Genomic DNA, 27,554 nt, shown 5'->3' with positions numbered 1-27,554 from the left:
GAGGGGTTGGGGGGTACTGTTTATACTACTGCATTGCATCGGCGTAGGGCTTTGCAAAAGCAAAGGAGTTCCAGCTCTTCCTCCCCTTCCTTCTTTCCTCTTGGTTCCCTCTTTTCCTTTTCTTCCCTCTTCTTCCTTCCTTCTCTTCCCCTCCCTCATCCTTTCTTGCTCTCTCCTCCTTCCCTGCTTTTCTTTCTCTTCCCATCCTCCTTCCCACATCTGTCTCCTCCTTTCTTCCTCCTTCTAGCCTCCTCTTCATCTTCTCCTTTTTCTCTTCTTGCTCCCTCCCGTTCTACTTCCCAACCCCCGTCCTCTTCCTCTCCCTCCTCCCCTCCGCCCCTCTCCCTCCTCCTGTCTTCCTGCCTCTCTACTCCCTCCCTCTCTCTCCCCCTCTTCCTTCCCTCCCCCCTTCTCCAAGTCTTCTCGGGGGCGGGGTCCCTTTAAGAGCCAGCGCGCGCTCTTCCCTTTCCCTAGCAACCGCCCCCGGGGAGGTGTAGGCCCTGGTAACGGTGCCAGTCACGTGGTGCCCGCGCGGCAGCGCGAGCCACTGAAGGCGAGCCGGAGAGCGGCGGGGGCCCGGGGCTGGAGCGTGTCTAAGTCTGGGTGCTCGGGGCGCGCGTGCGCGAGCGGTGCAGCAGCCGCCGCGGGAGGAGGGAGCTCAAGTATTATGGGCTGTGGGCGCTGCTGAACAAGATGGAGCTGTCTGCAGTGGGAGAGCGGGTGTTTGCGGCCGAATCCATCATCAAGCGGCGGATCCGAAAGGTGAGCGGCTGCCCCTCCCGTACCCCGGGCCCCTGCCCAGCCAGTGGCCCCGGGCCCGGGCAGTGTGTGTTTGTGTGGGGGCAGGTCAGTGCGTTGCAAGCCGGGCGCTGACCTGCACTGTGCTGCCTGCTTGCCTCCCTCGGTACTGCGCCCTTCCTCCTCCTCCTCCTCATCTTCTTCCTCTCTGTTTTTCAGGGACGCATCGAGTACCTGGTGAAATGGAAAGGTTGGGCCATCAAGTGAGTGTCGCGGGGGCCGCTCGCTGCAGAGCCACGGGTCTCCCTCCCATCCTTCCTCCCATCCTTCCTTCCATCCTTCTTCCCTCCCTGCCTCCCTCCTGCAGCAGTAGCGGCAGGGGCCGCCCGGTGCCCGTGCCCTCCTGGTCAGCGCTTTGCTGGCTGCTGGCTGCTGGCTGCTTGCTGCCCGCCCGCCCTCCGGGGAGTCTCTTGCAAGCCTGGGAGGCTCGCTCTGCTTTCGGCCTGGTGTGTGCGCCCCTCTCCCACTCCCCCCCTTCGGCATGTGTGTTTTCACAGGTACAGCACTTGGGAACCCGAGGAAAACATCTTGGACTCCAGGTTGATTGCAGCTTTCGAGCAGAAGTGAGTTGGGGGTAGCGGCGGGGCGGAGGGGAAGGGGCCCGAGGAGTGTAGCATCAGGAGCAGTGGAAGGAGAGACGAGGTGGCTGGGGGGGACCTCTCAATTCATGTTGGGGTCTCTCCTCTCCAGGGAGAGGGAGCGGGAACTGTATGGGCCGAAGAAGAGGGGACCCAAGCCGAAAACTTTCCTGCTGAAGGTAATCTGGTCCACCGCCCTCCTCGGAGCCTCCCTCCTCCGCTGGCCTGGGATCCAGTCTCTGGGGCCCCAGGGCCGGCCCCGCTTGTCAGTAAAGTGGGGGAGGGGGGCTAGGTGAACTACTTGAGTTGGCTGAACTTGGGGAGATGGCCGGGAGCCCTCCCAGATGGCCCAGACCTGACCTTGGCCCCTGGCCAGATTCTGTAGTCCTTGTGGCTTTGCTTGGTACAGGGAGTTCCTGGGAAGGAGCTGGGGGCTCTGAGGGGTCCTAAAGGCTGCAGGGGTGGAGGAGAGGAGGGGGGCCTAGGAGATGGTCTATGGGAGCCGCTCTGTGGTTTGGGGGCAGCTCTGGGGCCTGGGGAGGGCCTGGGAGAAAGCAGGCGCCTCTGACCAGGGGCTGTCAGGAGGTGGGTGACAGATGGGGCCTCCCCTACTGCAGGAGCCCCTAAACTAGAACAGGCGCTGGTGTCTGGGCCTCCTGCCTTCTGGCCCATAGTGAGGCTCCCCTCACCCCCACCCCCATTCCTCCCCCTGGGCACATCTGCACAGACCCACCCTGCTGCTCTGGCCTAGAAGCTGAATGGGGGCTTCCAGGGTGGAAAGTAAACACTGGGGGCCCCGCTCTCCCTGCCTGATCTTAGGCAGATCCTCTTTGCAGGCCTCCAAGCCTGCCTTCATTTTCTTCAGCTGTAAAATTCAGAGCTTTGAATTGATTCATCTCTAGAGACGTTTTAATGTGCTAAGAGCTGCCACAGCTACCTCCAACATCCCCTTTTCTGTCCCTCCCAGCTCTGCCATCCCCTATTCTAAGCCCCCTCCCAGCTTTGCCATCCCCTGTTCTAAGCCCCCTCCCAGCTCTGACATTCTCTGTTCTCAGCCCCCTCCCAGCTCTGCCATCCCCTGTTCTCAGCCCCCTCCCAGCTCTGACATTCTCTGTTCTAAGCCCCCTCCCAGCTCTGCCATCCCCTGTTCTAAGCTCCCTCCCAGCTCTGCCATCCCCTGTTCTCAGCCCCCTCCCTCCCAGCTCTGATGTCTCGTGTTCAAGGCTTTCTGCGCTCTGAGGTACAGAGTTCTGGCTCTGCACTGTGACGGCCCAGGCCCCTTGGTGTGCTGATGTTAGGGCACTAGTGCTAGACTCCTGTAAGGCCCCTTCCCTTTTGGGGGAGGGCAGAGGAGGGAGGCTCCTGGGGGCACAGGAGGGCCGGGTACGGGGCACTGTACTCTGGGATCCAGCATCCGTCCGTGGGCTCTACAGGGCCTCGCTTGGGCGCCTCAGGGAAATGCCGGGTTCGGAAGCAATCGTGTAGTATTAGCCTCAGAGTGGCGAATGTCCCGTTTATCCCAAGCCTGCCCTGTTAGGTGGGGCATCCAGGCGGCCTCAGCACCATCTCACAGATAAGGGAACAGTCACAGAGGGGACGTCACAGCTGTTCAGGCTCCGAGCTGGGCCACGGGGTGGCAGGGGGCAAAGAGGGCTCTGCCCTGGCGAGGCGAGGGATGCCCGTGGGAGCTGCAGACACAAGTAGGGAGCGGAGGCGTGGGGGGGCGTGTGACGCTCTATTCCCCCCCCCACTACACCAGGAAGGAAGCATCAGACATTTAGGGGTGGTTTTCTGGTTTTTGATCCGTCAGCTTCAGAAAGAGTCACTTGACAGCGGCTAGGGAGCACGGTGGGTAGGGCGCCAGGTCCGGAGTCGGGAGGACCTGGGTTCGAATGTGGCCTTAGACATTTCTTAGCTGTGTGATCCTTGGGAAAGGACTTGACCCCAGCTGCCTGGCCCCTGCCACTCTTCTGCCTTAGAATTGATGCTATGACAGAAGATAAGAGTTTAAAAAAAGAAAAAGGAAGGCCCGCGTGCCCGCCACCTCACAGATGCCAGTGGAGTGACCCAAAGGGAAGCCAGTCACATTTTCCTCCGAAAAGTCCCTTTTTCTGACTTTACCCAAGACTGAGTGAAGAACCCGATTGAGACACGAAGGTCCTTCTGGGCTGCCTAGGAAAGCAGCATGCTGCCTGCCTGCTTTGGGGAACAAGGATGTGAACTGTTGGCTTGGTCAGGAGGCGGGCCTAAGAATTCCCCTAGAGTTAGGGCTACTTTGTGAGGTAGTGAGCTCCCCGTCCCTGCAAGTGTTCAAGCAGAGGCTAGATGACTGTTCCCTCTCCCACCCCACACTCCCCCAATTAGGGGTGCTCTACAGTTATTAGATGGAGTTATAGTTTTTACAGTTATATGTATTTATAGTTCTATGTAATTATATAGTTTTATATATAATTATATGTAGCTTTATATATTATCTAGTCATCCCAGAGCCCTTAGAATTCTAGCGGGGGAGCCAGAGGGGCCCGTCCAGCCGGGAAGGGGCTTCGTGGAGGCCTCGGAGGCCTCTATCTGCCTTTCCAGGGGGCTCATTTGGGCCTGAGCTGAGGATGGCTTTGCAGAGGGGCCAGGAGTCGGCCTGGGATGAGGTCCTTCCAGCTGCCCTCCTCCTGCCTCGGTTTCCCCACCTGCCCTCCCACCGTAGATTTCCCAGCCCCCCTCCTTCCTCGTGGGCCAGACCCAGCCGCCCCCAGGTCCTCCCCCCGGGCTGCCGGGCCACTTTTCCTGAAGAGACAAATGTCAGTCAAGGGAAGAGGGGCCACCCCAGAGCTTCCCCCCCTTTTCAGCCAGGCCGCTTCCAACACAGTTTACAGATGAGCAGGTGGAGGTGGAGAGAGAGGGAAGGGAAGCAGCTTGGAGGATGGGGCTATTCCTGGCACCGTCCTTGGAGGAAGAGACCGAGGGTCAGAGCAGGGAAGCAAGTCGCTCCAGGCCCCGCAGGCAGGCGGCACAGCTGAACCCAGGTCCTCTGAGCTGGCTCTGCAGGAAGGAAATGAAGCCATCTCCAATTGCTCAGCACCAAGAGGACTGGAGAGCGCCCGGCCTCCAGCCACACCTCCTGGGTTCTGGTACTGCCCCTGCCAGACTGACCCTGGGCCAGTCACCTCCCCTCCGTGTCTGCATCTGTGAAATGGGGAGCAGCAGTGGCGCCTCCCTTAGTGGCAGAGCCTTTCGCAGGCCCCCTACTCTTCCTGAGCCCTTTGGGGGTTTGTTGACAGAGATAATGGAGCAGTTTGCCCTTTCCTTCTCCAGCTCATTTGACAGAGGAGGAAACTGAGGCCACGGGGTACAGTGACTTATCCAGGGTCCCACAGCTGGCTGGTCATTTCCTCCTCCAGCTCATTTTTCAGATGAAGAAACTGAGGTCACTAGGATGCAGTGACTCTTCCAAGGTCATTCAGCTAGTAAGTGTCTGGAGCTGGATTTGAATTGGGAAAGGTGAGTCTTCCTGACTCCACGATGGTGCCTCTTCACTGCCTTCTTTCTTCCTCCTTCCCCCTTCCCCCTTCCTCCTTCCCCCTCTCTCTTCTCCCTTCTCCCTTCTCCCTTCCCCTTCCCCCTTCCCCTTCCTTTCCCCTTCCCCTTCCCCTTCCCCCTTCCCCTTCCTTTCCCCTTCCCCTTCCTTTCCCCTTCCCCTTCCTTTCTCCTTCCCCCTTCCCCTTCCCCTTCCCCTTCCCCCTTCCCCCTTCCCCTTCTCCTCCTTCTCCTTTTCCTTCTTCTCCTCTTATCTTCCACCTTAGAATCAATACTGAACATTCGTTCCAAGGCAGAAGAGGGGTCAGGGCTGAGATATGGGGGTTAAGTGACCCAGGGTCACCCAGCTAGGAAGTGTCTGAGGCCACATTTGAACCCAGGACCTCCCATCTCTGGGCCTAGAGCTCTATCTGCAGTTGCCTCAGCCTTATTATTATTATTGGATCTGAGAGCCATAGAAATGTGAGCAGTTCTTGGTCTCTGCCCTCCAAGGCCCCTTCAGGCAGCTGGGTGCCATAGTGCCAGACTTGGAGATGGGGGGCTTGGGGGTTCAAATCAAATCAAAAACTGACACTTAAATAGTCATTTAAACTTGGAAGAGTCACTTTCTCATTTGTGAAATGGAAGGGTATGGATGAGGTGACTGGAGACTCCTTTCAGGCTCCTATGATCCTCCCCACTCCTGTGCCTCAGTTTCCCCTCTGTGAAATGAAGGTGTTGGACTGGAAGGCCTCACAGGGCCCTTTTTTTCCTCTCTTACTGTGATATCAGGTGATGAGTCTCCCCTCAGCTCAAAGTAAACAAATGCTTCCTCTGGAAATTCTATCCTTCCTTTAAGCCTCCTCTTCCAGGAAACCTTCCCAGATTTCTTCAGCGGGAAGGCATCCTCCCCTGAAATTCCACTCCAGGCCTCTTACAGCACATTCCCACGAGTGTGTTGCTTATTCACGTGTGGGTTGCTGGCAGGGGCAGAATACACGTCCCAGGCTGGTGGGGAGGCGATTGGCAGTAGGAGTTGGCTCAGTTCTGAAGGTCTAAGAGGCAAAAATGAGAATAGAAGGCATTCCTGCAGAAGCCACGACCTGGGCAAAGGCTTGGAGAAAGGAGATCGCCCACCCCTCTGGAAGCCAGTTTGGCTGGACCACAGAGGAGGGAGAGGAGAGGAAGGAAGGATAAGAAATAGCCCCGAGGGGCCTGTGATCGAGGTTTGTGGAGTGGATGAAGGCTGGGAATGGTTGAGCTGGAAGGGACTTTAGAGATGGATCTGTCGAACACTCCCATTTTACAGAGGGGGAAACTGAGACTAAGGGAGAGGCCCGACCTTCCCCCCTCCCCCATCAGGAATCTCAAACATTCGCAATTAAGCCCGTTTTCTCTGCAGCCCTGCAGATGGGGCATACAGTGGGTGCAGAATGAATGTTTGTTGAATGGCTGATTGTGAGGGAGGGTAGAAACATCTCACCTCATCTTCCTGCATACTGTAGAGGCTTAGTAAGGGCAGGCTTCTGCGTGGGGCCGGCTGGCGCTTAATAAATGCAGTCGCAGTCCCAGGCCTAAAGGAGTTGGGAGAGGGGGGTAGGAAGACGGATCCGATTCGATTGGGCACCCCTAAGAGTTACCCCGCCCCCCTCCCCCGGGCGATGATGATGATAATGCCAGTGAACTTGTGGGCCGTCTCTGGAGAGCTCTGCGGCTCGCCCAGCCTTCCCCGCCCGCCCGGAGGTCAGTGTTGCCCTGTGACGGTGGCCCAGAGAGGCCAATTCACTAGCTCGAGGGTCTCACAGCTTGGCATCCAGGAAGCCCCTGCAGGGGGCGGGGCACTCCAGCCTCCGAGGGCAGATTTGAACCCGGGCCTCCCGACGTTCGGTCGGCTCCTTTGTAAAGGCGAGGAAAGAGGACCGGAGCCTGGCGGGTCCCTTCTGTCACCCACCGGCAGCGCCTTCATTCATTCCTTTAGCCAACGCTGATGAAAGCAAGGGAGCTGCTGCTGCTCCCTCCCTCCCCCACCCGTCCCCCATCTGAGCTGTCTTGTCGTCATCCTTGTAACAAACGTAGGCCCCGGGAGGGGCTCTTGGTAAAGTACATGCTCCGACGCCCTCATCTGGGCCGGGTGCCAGGGAGGCCTCTAGTGCCACCGTGTGGCCAGGAGGATCGTCGCCGGCGGAAAGGAGCGAAGGGCCATTTGTCAAACACGTGCCTTGTCCGCCAGGGGGTTGGGGGAGGGGGGGCTAGGCGCGCGGAGCGAGACGCTGAGGGAGCCTGCTTAGGGGTTTGGCCCTGAAGCCGAGGAAATCCTCGGACCCGGGGATCGAGGTCGGAGCTGGGATCCCCCTCTCCGCGGAGCCCTCACCCCTTGTAAGGAGCCTCGGTTTCCCTCTCTGGCCCCTTCCCGCTCATTTGAAGCTTGGGAAGGCTGCGTCTCCGGCCGGAGGGATGAGTTCTTAGTGATTCCCAGGACTCCCGGGACCTCGGTGGTGGAGACCCCGCTGAGGCCCCGCGCCTTTCTTAGCACAGGACGTGCCCCTCTTCTCTGAGACTCAGTTTGCTGGGAGGGTCTCCGTGGGCCCTTCCAGCAGTCAGCTGGGGCCTAGCTGGGTTCGCCGGCTCCCTGCTCTAAGACCTTGGAGCCCCGATTCTTGTGGGGGGGGCAGTAATGGCCTGTAGCCCAGGGCGCTGCTGGAAGCAGGAGGCTGGTTCAGCCTCCCTCCCTATTGGCCCTGCCCAAGGAGGGCACATTCCTGGGTCTGTTTATCTTTGACTTTGGAGCACGCTCAGAGCTTTGTGTTTGGCCAGGCTGCCCAGTCTTTGTGACGCCTGATTGCTAGTCTTGCTCCTTCTCCAGCCCCTCCGTAGCCTTTACAAGCCAGGGGACTTTGGGCAAGGGCGAAGCTGCCCCCCCCCCTCAGTTTCTCGTTTGTAAAATAAAGGAGTTGGATTTGCTGACCGCCAAAGCCCCTTCCAGGGTCCTGTCTATGATCCTATCTTGCCCCTGGCCTCAGCTTTCCCCTCTGGATTCAATGGCCTGCTGTGTTCCCTTCATTCTAAATCTAAGATCCTCATAATCTCCACGTTCTGGGCCTCCTTACCTTCCGCTATAAAATGAGAGAATTCCGAGCCCCAGCCCCTGCCTCCGAACAAGGAACATTGTCTTAAGGACCATCTTGTTCCACCTTTACATTTCACAAATGAGGGGAGGAATGCTATCAGCTATAAGAGGGGAAGGTTTGAAAGAAAAGAGAATGAGTTCTATTTTCATGTTGAGTTTCAAATGCCCCTGGGATACAGAGATTTCTGGGAGACTAGATCTGAGCCCAGGTCCTCTGACTTCAAGTGTAGTGGTCAGAGTAGGGTCTGCTGTGCCATACTGTCCCAAGTCTGATGAATGTAAGGCATTTGGATGTTCTTATCTCCATATACTGGGAGGCTTTGTCCCAAGTAGCCATCCTCGGTAGCCAGGTAACCATCCATAAACATAAAGGAACAGTCCTCTACTTCACAAAAGACAGAAATAGCATTCATTCAACAAACATTTTCCAGATGTCTGTCATGGTTAAGGTTGGCCCTTCCAGGCACAGCTTCCCACAGCTATCTGCCCTCAGCTGTGTTGCCAGAGGTCAGCTGAGCCTGGCAGGGTATGGGAAGGGGGAGGAGGGGTCAGGAGTCAAGGATACAAAGAATTCAGGTTTCTCATCTCCCTTCCTCCTCCCTTGTGCTCCCCCCAACCCAATACTACCTTCTCTCAGGAAAAGGCTGAACATCTCTAATAGAACTGGTATTTTGTTTCCCCTCTCCCACCCAGTGACTATTCCTTTAGTAACTTAAAATTTGTGTAATTTAGATTGTCATTTACATTTGTATAATCTACAAGTTAGTAACATATTTGTATAATTTACAGGTTTGTAACTTGCATTCCTGTAACTTATACTTAGTAGCTGGCATCTATTTAACTAACATTTGTATGATTTGCAAGTTAGCAACTTACATTTGTGTAACTTACAAATTTGTAACTTATACATTAGTAATACATTAGTGTAACTAGTTAGTAACTTACATTCATATAGCTTATACTTAGTAGCTTACATTTATATCATTTATATTTAGTAGCTGACATTCCTGTAACTTACAAGTTTGTAACTTAAATTCTGTGTGACTTACAATACATTGATGTAATTAGTAACTTACATTTGAATAATTTACATTTAGTAGCTTATATTCCTATAACTTACATTCCCATAACCTACAATTTAGTAGCTTATATCTGTATAATTTATATTTGTGTAACTTACAAGTTTGTTAACTTGTAACCTAGTGCCTAGTAAGTTTCTGCTTTGTCCACAATACCATGCCCTAGGCTTGCTCCCTCTCATGCATGCCCACATGGACTGTTTCAGTCTATTCCAGGTCTTCCTGTTTCTCTTCTACTCTCTTCTCTTTCCAGTCATTTCTGATTTCCTGCTTTATATAACTTCCTGATTCTCAGATGTCTCTATCACCTCTCTGCTCAAAAATCTGCAATGACTCATTATTTACAGGATAAGATTCAACCTTCTTTGCTTCTTAGCATTCAAGGGTGTTCACAATCCAAATTTCCAAGCTCCTTTTCTTTCTTTTTTTTATTTTATTTTTTGCTATGAACTTAATAGTCACCTATAATTATATGGTATAGTTTTGGGGGGACCACTGGCTCTAAGAGTTGGAATATCTAGGTTCAAATCCTACCTCCAATACTTACTACCTAGATGACTTTGAGCAAATCACTTGACCCTCATCAGTTTCCTCTGGAAAATTAAGTTGTACTAAGTGGTTTATCATGACCCTTCCAGCTCTGTGACTTTCAAGTTACAATACTGGGTCAGTCATTTCCAACTCTTTGGACCCCATTTGGGGTTTTCTTGGCAGAGATGCTGGAGTAGTTTGCCATTTTCTTTTCCAGCTCACTTTACAGATGAAGAAACTGAGTCAAGTGGGGTTAAGTTACTTGCCCAGAGTCACACAGCTAGTAATTGTCTGAGGCTGAATTTTTTTTAAAACATTATTTTATTTGGTCATTTCCAAACATTATTCATTGGAGACAAAGATCATTTTCTTTTCCTCCCCGCCCCACTACCTCTCCGATAGCCGACGTGCGATTCCACTGGTTATCACGTGTGTTCTTGATTCCAACCCATTTCCATGTTGTTGGTATTTGCATTAGAGTGTTCATTTATAGTCTCTCCTCAGACATGTCCCTTCAACTCCTGTAGTCAGGCAGTTGCTTTTCCTCAGTGTTTTTATTCCCTCAGTTTGTCCTCTGCTTGTGGATAGTGTTTTTTCTCCTAGATCCCTCCTAGTTGTTCAGGATCACTGCATTGCCACTAATGGTGAAGTCTATTACATTCAATTGTACCACAGTGTATCAGTCTCTGTGTACAATGTTTTCCTGGTTCTTTTGCTCTGCATCACTTCCTGGAGGTTGTTCCAGTCTCCATGGAATTCCTCCACTTTGTTATTCCTTTTAGCACAATAGTATTCCATCACCAACATATACCACAATTTGTTCAGCCATTCCCCAATTGAAGGGCATCCCCTCATTTTCCAATTTTTGGCCACCACAAAGAGTGCAGCTATGAATATTCTTGTACAAGTCTTTTTCCTTATTATCTCTTTGGGGTACAAACCCAGCAGTGCTATGGCTGGATCAAAGGGCAGACAGTCTTTTATCACCCTTTGGGCCTGAGGCTGAATTTTAATTCACATTTTCCTGCCTCCAAGCTCAGTGTTCCTATCCACTCATCTAGCTGCCTTGATTACAAAGAAGAACCAAAAAGAAGATTGTAGCTAGAATCAATAACTTCTGATTAGACACAAATTGTTTTTAACCAATCTGCCTTTCTAAGAGTTCAACTTGGATATCACTTTCTTCAGAAAAACTTCCCAGTGGCACCATAGTAAGAGCCTTTTCCCCAAGATTCCCCATGACACATGTGTTATCTAATATGTTAATGATCTGATATCATGTCCGGGTGGTATCTTTCTTGGTGCCTAATCACCCATTCACCTAAACTCACCCAGGACTTCTCCTAGTGCCCATCATAGAGTCTCTTGTGGCACACAGTAGGCTTTTCATGCTTTGGAATGGAATGGAGCTGAAAGTCAGGATGTGATAAGGGCCAGCAAGCTGAAATTAGGAAATCTAGCCTCAGACACTCCTAGCTATGTAACCCTGAGGAGTCACTTCTGTCTACCTCAGTTTCCTCATTGGTAAAATGGAGACAATAATCCTACCTATTTTCCAGAGTCATTGTGAGGACCTAATGAGATAATTACTATTCAAAAGGTTCTGCAAACCTCAGGGAAGGAGGCCTGGCTTCTCCACCAGAGGGCAGAAGAGAGCCAGGGGAGGCAGGCCTCCTTCCTGTCATGCCCAGGTCCCAGCGCGTGGAAGGAGTCTCTTTAGAAGTCATCTTTGTCGGTCTCTGGGTCTTACTTTCTTTTTTAGTAACTCTTACTTTCCATTTTAGAATCTATACTGTGTATGGGTTCTAAGGCAGAAGAATGGTTAGGACAATTGGATTAAGCGACTTGTCCAGGGTCACACGGCTAGGAAGAGGCTGAGGTTAGATTGGAACCCAGAGCCTCTCGTGCCTAGGCTTGGCTCTCCATCCCCTGAGCCACCCAGCCCTCCCTCTCTTTTGGGCGGGGGTTTGAGGCCCAAAGAAGCAGAGCCGGCCTCCGCAGCACCCTGGCCTGGCCCCAGGTGGGCTTCTCACCTTTTCCCTCCCTGCTCCCACCCCTACAGGCCCGCGCCCAGGCCGAGGCCTTGCGCATCGGCGACGTCCATTTCTCGGTCAAGCCGGGCTCCAGCGCGACGTCCCCTAAGTTGCACTCCAGCGCCGCGGTGCATCGTCTCAAGAAGGACATCCGTCGCTGCCATCGAATGTCGCGCCGCCCCCTGCCCCGGCCGGACCCCCAGAGCAGCGGAGGGCCGGGGGCCGGCCCAGGCATGAGGCCGCCCATCTCGCCCTTCTCGGAGACCGTGAGGATCATCAACCGCAAGGTGAAGCCGCGGGAGCCCAAGCGCAGCCGCATCATCCTCAACCTGAAAGTCATCGACAAGAGCGCCAAGGGCTCTGCGGCAGGCGGCGGCGGCGCGGCCGGCGGGCCCCTGGCTCGCCCCAAGATCCCCTCCCGGAACCGAGTCATCGGCAAGAGCAAGAAGTTCAGCGAGAGCGTCCTGCGCACGCAGCTCCGCCACATGAAGTTCGGGGCCTTCTCCATCTACAACAAGCCCCCGGCCGGCCCCGCCGCGCCCCCGCTGCCCGTCGGCAAGCCCGAGGCCGGCTCCTCCCAGGGCTCCGCCCCGCCCCCCCGAGGGCTCATCCTGGGCGCCGCCCCCTACGACGTCCGCAGCTCGGGCTCCTCGGGATGTCCCTCGCCGACGCCCCACTCCTCCTCCGACCCCGACGATTCGCCCCCCAAGCTTCTCCCGGAGACCCTGAGCCCGGCGGTCCCCGACTGGCGCGAGTCCGAAGTCCTCGACCTGTCCATCCCGCCGGAGTCCGCGGCGACCAGCAAGCGGGCGCCCCCTGGAGGCGGGGACGGGGGCCACACGCCCCCATCATCCTCGCCCCCCGGCTCCTCTTCCGACCCCGAGCAGGAGGCCGGGGACTGGCGCCCCGAAATGTCGCCCTGCTCCAACGTGGTCGTCACGGATGTCACCAGCAACCTCCTGACCGTCACCATCAAAGAGTTCTGCAACCCGGAGGATTTTGAGAAGGTGGCGCAGGGGGCCGCGGGGGCGGGGCCGGGGCCGGGGCCGGGGCCAGGGCCAGGGATCGGCGCGGGGAGCAAGTGAAAGGAGTCGGTCTCCACCCCGAGGGGCAGTGGGGGGCTGGCCGGCACGGCGTGGGGATCCCCTCTAATGCTCTTCCCCCTCCTGCCCCCTCCCCAGCCTCCCAGCCTGTCTTTTGCTGATTTCATTTGGCTCCCTTGCACCCCAGTTCTCTCTGACGCCCCCACCCTAGGAGGGGGCGGGGCTGCCCGAGCTGGGAGAGAGCCCGGGACTGTGTGGGAAGGAGGGGGTTTGTCCCCTCCCAGGCTGAGGGTCCCGGCTGTTCCCTGCTCTTCCCTGCTCCTCACTCCAGCCTTCCCGACACAGCTGGGCCCCCGTCCCGCAGTGCTGCCGCCCCTAGCTTCTTACCACTCGTCTGGCAGCACAGGGAACCCAGGCAGCAAAGCTGGCACCTGGACAAGCCCCCCTGGTCTTCTGGGTCTCTCCTGCCCCCCCCCACCGGGACCCCCGTACCCAGAGCTCACGGCTATTCACTCTCGGTGCTAAATTGGCAGCTGAAGGGGTGCTCTGGAGACCTCTCCACTCTCCCCAGACCGGGTGCTAACTCCGTCCTCTTCGCCCCCCACCACTCCTAGGTTTGGGAATGGAGGGACTTCTTCCTGCCCGTCTGGGGTCCCACCTCTCCGTGTCCCAGCCCGGGCAGCCGCTGGGCCCTGGGAGGCAGGAACACCCCTCAGCCCCTGGCCTGCCATCCATCCAGCCCCCCAGTGGCCAGCCTCCTCTTGATCTCCTACCAGCCCTCCTTCCAGATCCCCCTTTGGGGAGATAGGCTGGGGGGTCCCCCTTCCCTCCAAAGACACCCAGGATTCCAAGTGGGCCCCCAGAGTTCATCAACCAAAGGTGCTAGCAGAGCCCGCTGGGGACACTGTCCTTCCTGCGCGTGTCTATCTATCGCATTTTGGCGTGTATGTGCCTGTGTGTGTATGTGTGTGCTGTGGGGGACCCCTTCCCGCCCCTCCTTCCTCCTGCCACCCCTCGCACCCCCCCTCTTGGTGCTCCAGTGTCTCTGGGGGCAGAAGCCTGTTCCCCATTTTTCCTTCACTGGCTGCAGGAGCAGTTATTGGGCTTCCTGACCAGAGCAATTCTTCCAGCATCCCCTTGTGGGGGGCCTCATGGCGTCTGGGCGGCCTGGCCGGAACATCAGGGCCTTTTCCTTGCTCTGGGCCTAGGGGACCCCGAGAGCTGGCCTTCGAGGAAGGAAACCCCTGCCCAGCTTCCCCCCATCCCCCCAGGAAGGAGCAGCCCCAGAGCCTTCCTCCTCTTGCAGATGAAGGGGTAGCTGGCCAAGGGGTGCCCCTGTTTTTCCAGATTATATGCTGTTCTCGGTTAGTGGGTAGCTGTTTGGGGGAGTAGATGCAGCTCATCCGAGAGGGCTCTTGCTTGATCCTGTGTGTGCGTGTGCGTGTGTGTCCTTGCACACGTTGTTTTGTGGGTCTGTCTGTGTGTGTATTGTGGGGAGTAGAGGGTGGGTGGGGGAAGAGAGACTCCAGAAATCAGAGAGGCGGAAAGAGAGCCCCGACAGGAAACTCACATGTGCCCTCCCTTGGGACTGTCGCTGTCGCGCCCGGCCCCCCTCAGGACTAGTTAGAAGTAAGGGCCGCTGGCCTGTGAGGGGCAGGGGACAGAGGCCCTCGGGTGGGCCTGGGCAGGGCCTGGGACGTGCGGGCCCATCCTTTCCTCCCCTGCTGAAAAGGACCAGAACCCTCCCCTGGCTGCTTGGCCGTCCAAGTGCCGGCCGGCTATCCCTCTCGGAAGAGCTGGCCTAGACCTGGCCTTTCCCGGGGACCCTCGAGACGTGTTTTCTGAGAGTCTGTCCTTCGTGAGATTTTTTTCTTTCTTAAAAAAGGGTAGGGGGGAGGGAAAGTCGTGTTTTCAAAGGTGATTTTATGATGGGAGAGCGAAAGAATTAGTTTTACAAGAAAAGGAAAAAAAGACAGAAAAAATATTGTGGAATTCCTCCAGGGAGGGGGAAGAAAGAGATATTTAAAAATAATAATAATATTTGTGATTGCACAGCTGTGGTGGGAAAGCCAGGAGAGGGAGGAGAGGGCAAGGTTACCCCTGGAGCCGTTGGGGAGCCCGCCTGGGTCCCTCCTCTTCTCCCAGCTTGAAGAGAGGTCGGTGTGGACCCCCGACGGGTCTACAGACAACCCCCCTCCTTGTCCTGGGGGAGAAGAAGGGGCTGAGGTGAGAGGCACCGTGTCCAGACACCTCGGGCTCACCCAGGACAGATTCCACTGGCTCCCTGCGTCTTTGAGCACCTGAGGGCCAGGCCTAGGTGCCGCAGGGCTCACTTAGGAAGACTGGATTTTGTGGGTGAGGGGGAGCTGGAGGGTGGCTCCCTCTAGAGGCTAGACCTCAATGAGGGACCCTTACCTGGGCCCTGCCCAAAGAGCAGAGAGGCCAGGGCATGGGATGGGGTGAGAGCAGTGTCTTTGCAGCCCCCTTGGGGAGAGGCCCCCCTACTCCCATGGAGGAGCCTGGTAGAAGAGCCCAGGGGGGAAGATGAGCTTTAGAGGTAGGACATTCCTCTCCACCACCCCAACCCTCCAGGCCCAGGAGCGGCTCCCCTTGGGGCACTGGACACTTCCTTCCTCCTAGGGTGTCTCCAAGCAGAGGGGGGCCTCCCCCCTCAGCATCTTTGCCCAGAGGGGAGGGGTCATCCCCACCGACAGCCCCATCCCAGGGCCTCCACTGCTTTTCCCTTTGCCCACTAGCCAGGCAGAAGCCGCAGTTCTCTTGTTTTTATTTTTGTATGCCAACTCCCCCTCGCCCACAAGAGCCTTTTGGGTCGTCCTCACCACCCCGCCCCCCCTCCCTTGTCCTGGTGTCTGGCTCACGTGAGGCTTCTCCTGCCCAGGCTGGGCGAATCCCCCGAGGGCCTTCTCCCCTCCTCCCCCCTGTGACCTGGTTTGGGGGCCCCTAAGGTGGGGGCTGGGCCCAAAAAGGAGGAGGGGCAGGAAGAGGGGCCCACAGGATCTCTTTATAGCGCTTTACAGTTTTCAGAGCACTTTCCCCATCCTTGCCTCAGTCCTGGAGAAGCAGGGTGGGGGCAGGCATCGTTGCTACCTTTTCAAAGGGAGGGGCAAGCTGGCATGGCAGACAGAGAGGCTCCCTTGGAGCTGCCCCCCCCCCCATCCTGTCTGCGTGACCCTGGGCAAGTCACTGAAGCCTCCTTGCCGAAGTCAGCTCTGATGATAGAAGACATTCTGGGCTGATTTCTGGGCGGACGTTCCCTGCATCGATGAAACCAGATCCAGCCCCTCCCCCCCATGTTTTCTAAAATGAGGAAGTCTGTGGCCTGGATATAGAAAGCACCTTACCCCAGGTCACACGGTAAACAGCAGAATTGGGATTTGAACCCAGATCTCTTGACTCCCAAGTCGGGGATTCTTTGCCCTATTTTGTGCTGCTCTTTGAAGGGGGAAAAAAGGAAGTCGGGGCAGCGGGGAGGGCCTGGACTCTCTGGGTGAGCAGGGAGGGCGGGCGGCCTTCCCCCACTGTGGCGCACAGTAACGGGCTCTCCAGAAGGCCAGCCTTTCCCCTCTTGGGTGGGAGAGGTGAGAATGGGTGGTCTGCCCTGTTGGACTGTCGGGAGCACCTCTCCTCACCCTCCGTGCCAGCCTGGGCCCTCCCCTTGTCCAAGCCCAGCCCAGCCTCTTCCACCTTTTTGCACTTCTTGCTTTGGAGAGACCAGACTGGTCGGATTCCAGCCGTGTGGCTCTGGGTTCTCATGCACTGGCCCTAGGTCACCCCCCGGGGCTCTGGGAGACCCTCTCTGCCCCTGGCCTGGGCCTGGGAGGAAGCGGAAAAGAAGGGAGAAAGGTCCCCACCCAGGTTCCTGAAGAAAGCCCTCCCTCTCCTGCTGGGGAGCCCGGCCCCTCCTGGGGCTCACAGCTCGGGGAGGGATGGCCCGGGGGGCCTTCCTGTGTGCCAACGTTCTCCATCCAAGTGAGCCCTTGGAAGGCCGGGGTGGCTGGAGACTCGTTTTCATTTTTAAAAGGTGAAACAAAACAAAACGAAAGAGAAACATGCCCTTCAGTGGAATCATGTATCTTATCATTTTTTTTTAGATTTTTAAGAAAAACGCATTTAATGAAAAACATTGTGCACGAATGAATTCTATATATAAATCTATACACATACATATCTATATCTATTTTGGGAGGGGGGCCTGTCATCTTTTCATTTCCAAAATGGAGTGTGTTGGCTTGGTTTCCTGTGTTCGCTGTTTGAACATCCAGCGCCCAGCTGGCTAAACTTGGCCCCCCCTCCCAGTGGCTAGGGATGAGGGAATATGGGGGCCAGCCAGGGCAGGGGGGAGCACACCCCCTCCCTGGCCCACATCCCTGCCTCTGCTTTGCACCTCAGCCTCCTCGCCCGGCCCACCCTTCCCCAGCTGATGTTTCCGGTGGAAAAGATGGTTGGTCTCGGGGTTTGGGACTTTATTTTTTGTTCCGTTGGGTTTTTTTCCTGGTTGTTTTTGTGCTAATTACTCTCGTATTGTACATTTTGTTTCTCCTGCTGCTCTTCAGTATTGTATCAATGCCAGGAATGGGGAGTTCAAAGCCTATTTTTGCCCCCCAATAAATTGTTACATTCCAAAGCCCCAGCTTCCTCTAGCCCCCAGCCTGGGGGTGTCTCTGGTTTTCTTTCTAAAGGATGGATTTGGGCGGGGTGGGGGGGACTCCCAACCATGGAGACACCTTCCTTTCCACAGTGCCTGGTGCCTGGCACTTAGTAGGTGCCTTAAAACACGCTTCTTGACCTGCCTTATCTCAATGGCTCCATCCTGATCTTGGGAGTCAGGACCACGGCCCAGCATCTGTGAAGATTTGGATGGACCCCAAGCAAGAAGGAGTCTGGCCAGCACCAATCCCAACTTCCCTTTCCCTCCTCTTTTCCTCTGATAGAATGTCAATCAATAAGACTGTTAGAACCTGGAACCTCAGAGCTGGGAGGGACCTTAGAACAGGGGATGGGAGAACTGGGATTTTAGAACCAGTAGTGTCAGAGCTGGTGAAGAGCCTGGTGAATTGATCCCAAGGATGAAACAATAACCAACAATGTAACACACAGGAGGAAGTTTATTAAACAAATTGCAATTTGGGTTTGGCACTCAAAAAATGGCTCAAGCCCTGATTCTGGGGTGACCAGGAACTTCTGTGGCAGGGGGAGTGCACAGGAATTCCTGGGGCAGGGGGACTGAACAGGAACTTGACAGGAACTCCTGGGGCTGGGGCTTATCCGTTCCTGGCACATTCTAGGGTGTGGTAACGGGTTCTTCATTAACTGGTCTGCAGGAGCTCTAGGAGCAAGGGGGTCAGGGAAGGGAGAAAAGAGGTTCCAGGGCTGGTCCTTCACTGGGAGGAAGTTTAAAGCCATCTGGCCTAACCTGGTAGTCTAAATGGAAGAAGCAGAGACCCAGAGGTGGCCAAGCTGCCTTGAGGAGTTCAATAGCAAACACTTGTGCCATTGGAGATTTGAACTGAATTGAGGGCTGGTTCCCTGAACTGGAGGGATGGATGTGAGGCTAAACGTGAAGGCAGAACTTTCTTGTTGGGGCATCTTGGGCTACAGGCTAGCTCTCTGTGGTCTGGTTTGGGCCCAGCCCTGCCCAGCTGCAGTGGGATGGCCTGTCAGAGGTTTTCTGACCCATCTGGGAACACTCAACTGGGAAGAACAATAAATTCTGATCGAAAGCTTCTGTCTAAGGCATCAGGCCTTGCAGTGGTTGTGGAGGAAACAAGGAATGAACAAAAAACATTCATTGAACACTCATTTATATATGGCTTAAGCTGTATAAGAGGCCGTTCAAGAGGGGCAGCTGGGTGGCACCGTGAGTAAAGCATCAAGCCTAGAGACAAGAGGTCCTGGGTTTTAATCTGGCCTCAGACACTTCCTGGCTGTGTGATCCTGCTCTTCTGCCTTGGACTCTATGGATTTTAAAATAGAAGGGGATGGTTTTAAACAAACAAAGGTCATTCACGAGATGGACAATTGAGCATCCCATGGCACTGTCAGGCCTTTGCCTCTCTTTGGAGGATTTGGGGGAAGCCATAGAGGAGAGTCCCATAGGATGAGAAAGGGCAGAGGGAAGTACCTGGATGAAAAGTCAACTAGGGGAGGCCTTAGATCATGGAATGTTAGAACTTGAAATGTTAAGGATGGACTAGACTAAAGAATGTAGAACATCAGAACTTTTATTATCAGAGCTGGAAAAGCTCCTAGAACAGGGAGCATCAGAAGTGGGAGGGAGCTTAGAACAGAGAATGTCAGAACTAGGAGGGAGCTTAGAACAGGGAATGCAGGACTGCAAGGGGGCTGAGAGCAGAGAATGTCAGGACTGGAAGGGTACCTTAGAATGTCAGAGCTAGGAGGGAAAATGACAGACCGTATACAATTTAATCAGTGGACATGGATTTGAATTCTAGCTCTAATAACTAACTTTGGGCAACTCAGTTTACTTTATGGGCCTGTTTCATCATCACTAAGTGAGCAAGTGTGGATGAATGATCCATGAAATTCCTTCCAATCTACCTAGACTAAACGATTTGGCTTCCTGAACTTCTGTGTGGAAACAAAAAGCCACCGTACCAACACTGAAGGGTAAATTTTCCCTCTAAAGCAAACAGCACGGGTCATCTCTCACTGGAAGACACTGGACAAATGACAGCCTCCCTGGGACCCTGCTTCCTCATCTGCAAAATGAGGAGATTGGACTAGATGGCTTTCTTGTTAGATCTGGAGCTCCAGTGACTCCAGTAGGAGAGTGGCTGAGTCACTTTCCCCTCTTTGAGCTTCTTTCTCCATCATCCTCCAACTCTTAACTCTAGATCCCAGCACACATGGCACAGAGATAAAGAACAGGGACCTTGATTTCTCAGTCATACAATCAATCATGGCATTTGGAGATCACTGATAAAATTGGTCTCGTTCTCTCTTCTGCTGAGATCATTGAGGACCTGCTTCAGGATAACACCTTCTCTAAATTCATGGCTCTGAGTCCTTTCACAGGGTCTCTTGGGTAATCTTCAAAAGCAGATGGGAAAGGCCTGTCTTTATTTTCTCATGCTGGGCCTCATTTTCCTACATAACAGGCAGACAGCTCTACCTGAGGACAGTCAGAGAGGGGAGGTGTTAACATTTAGAGGGGTAGGTAAAGGCTTCCTGTAGAAGGCAAATTTTTAGAAGGAAGTGAGGAGGCAGAAATGAATAATGGAAGAATTCCAGGGATGGGGACAGCCAGAGGAAATGCCAGATTCGGGAGATGGAGTATTTTATGCAAGGAATGATATGGAGGCCAGTATCACACAATCCATAAGAGTCTATAAGGGATAAGAAGACTGGAGACTGGTGAGGAATGCGGGGGGGGGGGGGGGGGCGGCGGGGAGACAGGTTCTGAGGGGCTTTGAATGCCAGAATATTTTGGGTTTGATCTTTGAAGTAATTGGAACCCACTAAAATTTGTTGAATGTGTGTGTGTGGGGGGGGTGGAGATAAAGAGGGATGGGGGAGAGGAGACAGGAAGGAGAGAAAGAACAATGATAGAAGAGAAAAGGAGAAGGGGAGGGAGAAAGGAAGAGAGAGAGATAGAGGAAGGGGGAGATAGGTAAAAAGGGAGAGGGGAGAGGGGAAAAGGGAGACAGAGGGAGACAGAGGCAAAGAGGAGGAGAGAGAAAATGGGAGGGGAGGGAGGAATGGAGAGAGAAGGAGGAGGAAAAGAGAAGGAGGAGGAGGGAGAGGGAGAAAGAGAAGAAGAAAGGGAGGAAGAGGGAGGGAGGCAGAGAGAGGGGGAGAGAGAGATAGGGAGGGAGAACTCTATCGGACAGTCCCTTAGGAAAATCACTCTGATAGAGGAGAGGACAGTGTGAGGGGGAAGGGCCTGTGGCAGGTAGACCAATCAGGAGGCGAGAAGGTGTATAGGCGCTCTAAGAGGCCTTCTGCATGTAGAGGCCAGGAGAAGGGTCACCTCTTCCGGTGGGACCGGGAAGACGAGCAGATAGTGGCAGCAGACATCTGCTCGATGGGAGATGAGGAGGAGGCACCTGGGAAAGCTCCGGGTGACGGGCTTCCTAATCTCATGGGACCGGTGAGGAGGCTCTGGATTTGCCGAAAGAGGGCTACCATGCCGATCGGGCAGAAAATATGGCTTGAGTGAGCCTTGGAGAAGGAGTTCCTGAGCCATGGAGGCAGAGGACAAGCCTAGCGGTGCCAATAGGGAACAAGGACCAGAGAGTGGAGGGGAGGACTGGAGAAAGGAAGGAGCTGAAAGGAAGTTCACGCAGGGCTTCAGAGGGCGGCCAGGGAGGCTGTGCCATCAGGAGGGAGCCGGGGATCCTCGAGGAGGTGGCAGGGACGAGAGGACGGCCAAAGCGAGTTTGTCGCCTACGGAGCGGGCAGGCCCGACAGCACGTAGAAGGTGGGGTTGGGCTTGGGGGAGGGGGCCGCGTCGCCTTAATCCTGAAGTTTCAGGTCCTAAACCTGCCTTTTCTAGCCCGGATGATGGAGAGGAAGAATAAAGCAATGATTGGCCTTTATGGCTCCTACTTTTCCTTATACCACAGCCCCCCCCCCAGCCCCCCGCCAACCTCCCCCCCACTCCCTGGGGGCTTTTCCATACAACAAATTTTTAAAAGAGAAAAAGAGGAAGCAGAAAAAATATCAGCAAAATTGAGCAATCGAGGAAGAAAAGCACGACGAGCCATCTCTCCGGGGCTCTGCTCCCCGGACTCCCCTCCCCCACTGGTGATGAAGAAGAAGGAAGGAGGGGCCCCTTCTCAGACCTCTTCTTGGGGGCCAAGCTTTCAATGGGCATTTTCAAAGAGTGGACTATGTGTCAGGCACATGCTGGGACACAAAGACAGAGAATAAATGAGGAAATTGGGATTGGAAAGGAAATGGATTCTTTTGGAAGGGGGGGATGATGACTCCATTTGGGGACATGATTTTGATTTTTGATGAAATTTTTACCCTTACCTTCTAACTTAGTATCAGCTCTAAAACAGAAGGGCCACAAGGGCTAGGCAATTGGGATTAAGTGACTTGCTCAGGGTCACTCAGCTAGGAAGTGTCTGAGGCCACATTTGAACCTAGGACCTCCCATCTCTAGGTCTGACTCTAAATCCACTGAGCCACCCAGCTGCCCCCCCCCCCCCTGCTGTTTTTAAGGGACTCCTGGACCATCCTAGGCAGGGTTCAGAGCATTTAAAGCTAGTGTAGAACATCGAGTATGGCCTGGAGGTAGTTGGAGATGGAGATCTGGAGCTCTGAGAGGTCAGTGACCATGATGCATCCACAAAGTAGGATAGACTTAAAGGCACTGGAGAAGGGCAGGACCTATTAGAGAGAGTCTATTTGAAATAAGGGCCCCTCTTCCTCTGGCCACCATTGCATGAGAGAGAAATCAATCCTGAGAGAGAGCCAGAAGAGGCTGTCAGAGACGGCAGGAGACTTCTTGCTAATGAGCACCCCTTGCTTCTGCCAGCCTTCTTCCCCTACCAAAGCCTCTCTCATCTTTCCACCTCCCACTTTGCCAACCTTACATCCCTCTTTTCCCAGAGGATGCCCAAAGGGAGCCGAGACTAATGGTGGCCTGCCAGAGGGGAGAGGGTTTGGGCAGGGGGCCTCCTGTCCCATCCTGTAGGCACCTGTTTTCCCCAGCTGCACACAGAGCTGGCTCTGCCCAGAACCCTGGCGTGCCTGTTTCCAGCCTCATGTTCTCTGCACAGCCCCTCACAACATGCTGGCTTCCATTTAACCTTCTCTAAAGCTCCCATCCTGTGAAAGATGGCTCATTGCAGGTCTGCTCAATGCCTCTTGTCAGTCTCCTGGATACAAGGTCTATTTCCCTGGAGAAAAACTGTGGAACATTTTGTACCGAGCTGGTATTATTAATATTCTACACGAAGGCATATGGAGCACATTAAGGCCAGGTTTTCTCTGAAGGATGCTCAAGCCCATTCTTCCAGGAGATAGAAATGGGGGGGGGTCAGACATCTTGCAGGGAGGGCTGGCAGAGATGGTGCCACCACATCTCGGGGATCAGAGATGGAGATGTTCCCACAGGCCTTTGCTGGCCAGAGGGATGTGAGGGGCCTCCCTCTGGTCCAAGAGCTGGAGCCTTGGTTCTGGGGTCACAAACTCCTAGCAATAGAACCAGAAGGAATGGAAGGGGCTATCTAGCCCACCCTCCCCCCCATTTCCAAATGGAGGAAACAAACGGAATAGAGAAGTGTTGGAGCTGGGATTCTAACTCGGGCTTGTTCTGCTCCTCTACAGAGCTGTAGCCAGAAACGTGTGTAACAGGGCACAAGGTGGAAGGGGTAGAGCTGTGATAAGAGTGTTTTAGGATGTCTCTAGAGGGAGGAAGCTGGACCGAGCAGGGAGAAGAACTACTTCCAGGGCTCTGGTTCTGGTGTCGCTCTCCCTCACCCCAGGCACAAAGCTCTAGTTGCCCAGTCCCAGGCAGATTAATGAAGATGAGTTTTTGAGGCTTAGCTAAGGATGTATTGCTTCCTGGCTCTACTTATCTCTATAATAACTACCTACTTCACAAAGCCATTAAGACTCATCCAAAAGTGTGGCATAGGGCAGCTGGGTGACTCAGCAGTTTAGAGAGTCAGGCCTGAAGCTGAGAGGTCCTGGGTTCAAATCTGACCTCAGACCCTTCCTACCTGTGTGACCCTGACCAAGTCACTTAATACTAATTCCCTAGCCATTACTGTTCTTCTGCCTTGGAACCAAGACTTAGTATTGATTCTAAGATGGAAGGTAAGAGATTAATGAATAATAATAATAATAAAAATGTGTGGCACATAGGCAGATGGCCAACAAATGGCCCTTTTTCTCTAGAGGGAGGAGAGAGAAACAGAAATAGTTCCTTAACATGTTCTTTAAGTTTAGTGCCAAAAGAATTCTACCAACCCCAGTTTTGTCTTTTTAACTCTTCCATCTTAGTATTGATTCTAAGGCAGAAGAGTGGCAAGAGCTAGGTAATTGGGGCTAAGTGACTGTGCCCAGCCCACAGCTGGGAAGTGTCTGAGGCCAGATTTGAACCCAGGAACTCCTGTCTCTAGACCTGACTTTCTATCCACTCTGCTACCTGATGGCACTTCTGATTCCTCTTTAACTTCCCTAGACCTGTTCCTGAGTGGGTCTGCTTACACTAGTCTAGTACGGAAATAAAGGGATTCAGAGCCCTTTGCCTACCTCAGTATAAAAGCCCTCAAGCTCCCTAAAGCCCAGAGCCACTCTGAATCATCCTGCAAAGTGCTGCTCTAACAGCTTCTGGCTATTCCAGTCTCTCTGGTCAGGGATAGTTGCCCAACTAGATTACAACATGCAGAACTTCTCTTCTTGAGAACCAATATGAGGGGGAGTGTAGTGAGGCTGGACAGAATTCAAATCCTGGCTCTGCCACTTACAACCTGAGCATCTTCAGACAAATTAGACTCTCCTGGGCTCAGTTTTGTGATCCATTAAATGGGGGATCTGAATCATGTGGCTTCTTAGGTTTGTTTTTCTCCCCCAACTCTAAAGCCAGGATCCTCAAGCCCTTGGCCAGCTCTAAATTTCTGATTCTGTGTTCCAATACTGAGGCACTGAAGGGAGGGTGCCCTTTGGCAACTAGGTCAGTTGGAATTCTATCATTAAATCCTGTGGCTAGATCAACCTGGGTGACATGACTTTGTGTGTGTGTGTGTTGGGGGGGGGAGGTGTAAGTAGAGGATGCATCCAGAATCCAAGTGGGCTGATGGAGAGTCACAGGCCAGAGGAATCCTAGCACATAAACTCAGCTTCCTTCTAGAGCCCAGGATGGATCCTGCAGTCATATCAGAAGGAAATGATTCAGTACAGCCTTATGACCACCTTGGCCCTCATTCCCTGTGATTTACTTTTGGCATAACAACTTCCTTGACCTTACTTCTGAGTCCTCAGTTTACCCATCTGTAAACCAAGGTCCCTTCCAACTTTCAGTTTCTGCTCCTAGAGTTTCTGCTATAACCCCGAATTGTTTGCTTCTCCCAGGCTCACTTTGATCTCAGATTTCCTGACTCCTGAGTTTGTGAGTATAGCTATACACTGCTTTTTCCTGACCCCTCCAGTCCTGCCCTAACATGCTTAGCAAATTTGCAGATGTCCTAAAGCTGTGAGGAGGAGCTTAAACATTGGTTACCAAAGTGAAGATTTTAAAAAAATCCAATTGGCTCTTCACCCTGGGGGTCTCTGGATTTGGGTCCCCTCATACTTTGATAACTCTAACCTAACAGGATCAGTTTCCCCTCCAAAAACTCTCTTCCAAAAATTATGTATTGAAAAATATGACATTTCCCTTATAATCCAATGCATTTTATTTTAGACATTTAGGAACATGTTTATTAGAAGGAGTCCATAGATCACCAATATTTCCTTCATTACCCCAAAATCTTTGTTGCTTTTCATAATGATGAGCTCATTTGATTATAAATAAGAATTTTCCCTGAATAAAATGTCTGTTGAGTTTCCTTTTGGGTCAGGGCAGTGAGAAGCTTCTAAATGGTCCCCAGAATGTCCAAAGGCTTCCAAGTTTCGACATCTCTAAGCTTCAGGACAGATTCCAAATTCAGCAGAGTGGCTGAACTTCCATAAGCACCTTTGCAAACCCACTTTCTTTTATCCTTTGCTCTGTACACAAACCTGTGTTCATACATAGCTGCTTTAGAAACTGACCTCTCTTGGGAATCTAGAAGTAGTCTAGAAGCACCAGGATGTTAAAGTGGTCTGTCCACTTTTGGACCTACACATAGGGTATAGGAACTTTCACGGCCAATTCCAGTTTTCCAAAGTCTTAATGGTCTTGCAAGCTTGTCAAATTATTCTTCTCTCTGAGCCTGGCATTATTTACCATTTCTCTTCCAGAAAATAGACCAAGTATTGTTCCAGCCAATCAACTTTAATAAGTGATTTTGTTATATCCTAATAAATAAATAAAAAAGGAGCCCAGAGCCTATGCTAGACTGACTTTGTGAGGGGGCCAGGACTCCAAAAATGGTTAAGAACCCCCCCTCCATCTAGAATGAATGGCAGACTCTAATAAGATCAGTTTGGGGATACAAATAGGCTAAGAAAGTGTCTGCCATCAGTAAGTTCACATTGTAATGCCATAAGATGAGGGAGGCATGGTTAGAGAGCAGTTTGTCTGAAAAAATATTTGAAGGTTTTAGTGGACCACAAGCTCCTTATGAGTCCTTATGAGTGTGATCTCTCACTAGAAAGGACAAAATGCAATTGTAAACTTCTACATAATGATAAAAATAAAGATAAGGGGCACCCAGGTGACTCCATAGATAGAGAGGGGGGGGGATTGGGAGGTTCTGAGTTCAAATCTGACCTTAGATATCTGCTAGCTGTATGACCCTGGCCAAGTCACTTAACCCAGATTGCCTAGCTCTTATGGTCCTTTCACCTTGGAGTGGATTCTAAATATTGATTCTAAGACGGAGGGTAAGGATTTTACAAAAACAAATGCCAAGACCTGAACATAATATTCCAGATGGAGTCTGAACAGCGTAACATACAGAGGAACTCCCACTTTATTTTTTTTTAATTTTTATTTATTTAATTTTTATTTTTTTAAACCTTGTCTGTAGTTTTAGAGTTGATACTTAGTATCCATTCCAAGACAGAAGAGCAGTAAAGGCTAGACAATTGGGGTTAAGAGACTTGCAGGAGTTCACACAGGTAGGAGATGTCTACTGCAAGATTTGAACCCAGGACTAATTCTAAGCCTGGCACTTTATCTACTAAACCACCTAGTTGCCCCTTGGCACCTATTTTGGGAAAGGTATGGACTAGTGAGAGGCAGCATGCTGGAGAAAACAATGGGCTAGTCTTGAAATCAGTCTTGGATTCTAGTCTTGCCCCAGACATCAAACCACTTAACCTCTCAATGTCCCAGGCAACTCTTTAGGTCTAGAAGGTGTGGACAAGTTGTCCATATGCCGTGCTCATCTCTTACCCTTCAAAAAATTGTTCAGCTGGGATGAATCCAGAGAAGGGCAACCAGGATATAGTGAAGAGCCTGGAGATTTTCCCGAATCAAGGTTCAAGGAAGGCACTGATGATGCTTATCCAGGAGAGAAGCCCCGGGACCACAAGTGCAATCTTCACTTATTTGAAAGGTTTTCATAAGGGGGAAGGAGGTAGATTTGTTCTGTTTGGCTCCAGAAGACAGAACAAGGAGCAATATGTCATGAGGTTGCAGCCCAGCAAACTTGGGTGGATGTCATGAAAAGCTTTCAAGCAACTAAAACCCTTCCCAAGCAGAGTGGTCTGCTTTGGAAGGTTGTGAGTTTCCTGTGGCTAGAGGTCAGCAAGCAGAGGGAGGACCATGTCACAGGGAGTCATTGGGGAGATCCCTATTCAGGTTTAATTAAATGCCTACTCAAGTTCCTTCCAAATCTAATCATCCTTGATTCAGCAACAAGAGAAGTGATCTGCAATTTGGCCATTGGGCTATAGCGATCTATAAATTGAGATGGTTGGATTAGCTCTAAATCCTATGATTTGGTGGACCTATGTGCTGAAGGAGCTCCTAGACAGACAGCTAAAGACTGAAACTCTCTGGACCTCAGTTTCCCCATATGTAAAGTGAAGGAATTGAAGCTCTTATTAAAAGGGCCCTCTCCATCATTTAGGGACTGGCTGAACAAACTGTGGTCTACGGTGGTGATGGAATACTATTGTGCTATAAGGAACGATGAACAGGATGATTTCGGAAAGAGCCAGAAAGACCTCCATGAACTGATGCAGAGTGAAACAAGCAGAACCAGGAG

At 52.8% G+C, this 27,554-nt stretch overlaps 2 protein-coding genes and 1 long non-coding RNA gene across 4 annotated transcripts in view; 2 read left to right on the top strand and 1 right to left on the bottom strand.

The window, feature by feature from the left end:
* Positions 1 to 83: 83 nt before the first annotated feature.
* On the bottom strand, positions 84 to 7,644 carry LOC103099434 (uncharacterized). Of its 2 annotated transcripts, none has more exons than XR_008912152.1 (3): positions 6,370 to 7,642; positions 5,668 to 5,941; positions 84 to 972 (listed from the first exon to the last, which is right to left on the bottom strand). It is a non-coding gene; the product is annotated as an uncharacterized LOC103099434 (long non-coding RNA). The 2 variants fall into 2 exon arrangements; XR_008912153.1 differs by lacking the exon at positions 84 to 972 and adding an exon at positions 2,482 to 3,363 and having other exon boundaries at positions 6,370 to 7,644.
* Positions 635 to 17,344, top strand: CBX6 (chromobox 6). Its single transcript, XM_003341955.4, has 5 exons — positions 635 to 762; positions 958 to 1,001; positions 1,296 to 1,361; positions 1,489 to 1,555; positions 11,686 to 17,344. Exons 1-5 carry the CDS (start codon positions 694 to 696, stop codon positions 12,739 to 12,741), a joined length of 1,302 nt encoding a protein of 433 aa, XP_003342003.2. The 5' UTR covers positions 635 to 693; the 3' UTR covers positions 12,742 to 17,344.
* A 3,420-nt stretch (positions 17,345 to 20,764) lies between these two features.
* Positions 20,765 to 27,554, top strand: part of NPTXR (neuronal pentraxin receptor) — a 41,407-nt gene continuing 34,617 nt past the window's right edge. Inside the window, exon 1 of the mRNA XM_056800642.1 lies at positions 20,765 to 20,830. Coding sequence (XP_056656620.1) covers positions 20,765 to 20,830 — 66 coding nt within the window. The remainder of the gene's footprint in view (positions 20,831 to 27,554) is intronic.

The sequence above is a fragment of the Monodelphis domestica genome, chromosome 5 (assembly GCF_027887165.1).
Source record: "Monodelphis domestica isolate mMonDom1 chromosome 5, mMonDom1.pri, whole genome shotgun sequence".
Taxonomy (NCBI): Eukaryota; Metazoa; Chordata; class Mammalia; order Didelphimorphia; family Didelphidae; genus Monodelphis; species Monodelphis domestica.
The sequence above is the reverse complement of the archived record's forward strand: the minus strand, read 5'-3'. Positions and strand labels throughout refer to the sequence as shown.

Excerpts from the sequence above, each read along its gene's own strand:
- CBX6 (XM_003341955.4), top strand. The coding sequence starts at position 694 with ATGGAGCTGTCTGCAGTGGGAGAGCGGGTGTTTGCGGCCGAATCCATC. Across the intron at positions 1,362-1,488 it reads ATTGCAGCTTTCGAGCAGAA|GGAGAGGGAGCGGGAACTGT; the intron begins GTGAGTTGGGGG and ends TCTCCTCTCCAG. Across the intron at positions 1,556-11,685 it reads CGAAAACTTTCCTGCTGAAG|GCCCGCGCCCAGGCCGAGGC; the intron begins GTAATCTGGTCC and ends CCACCCCTACAG.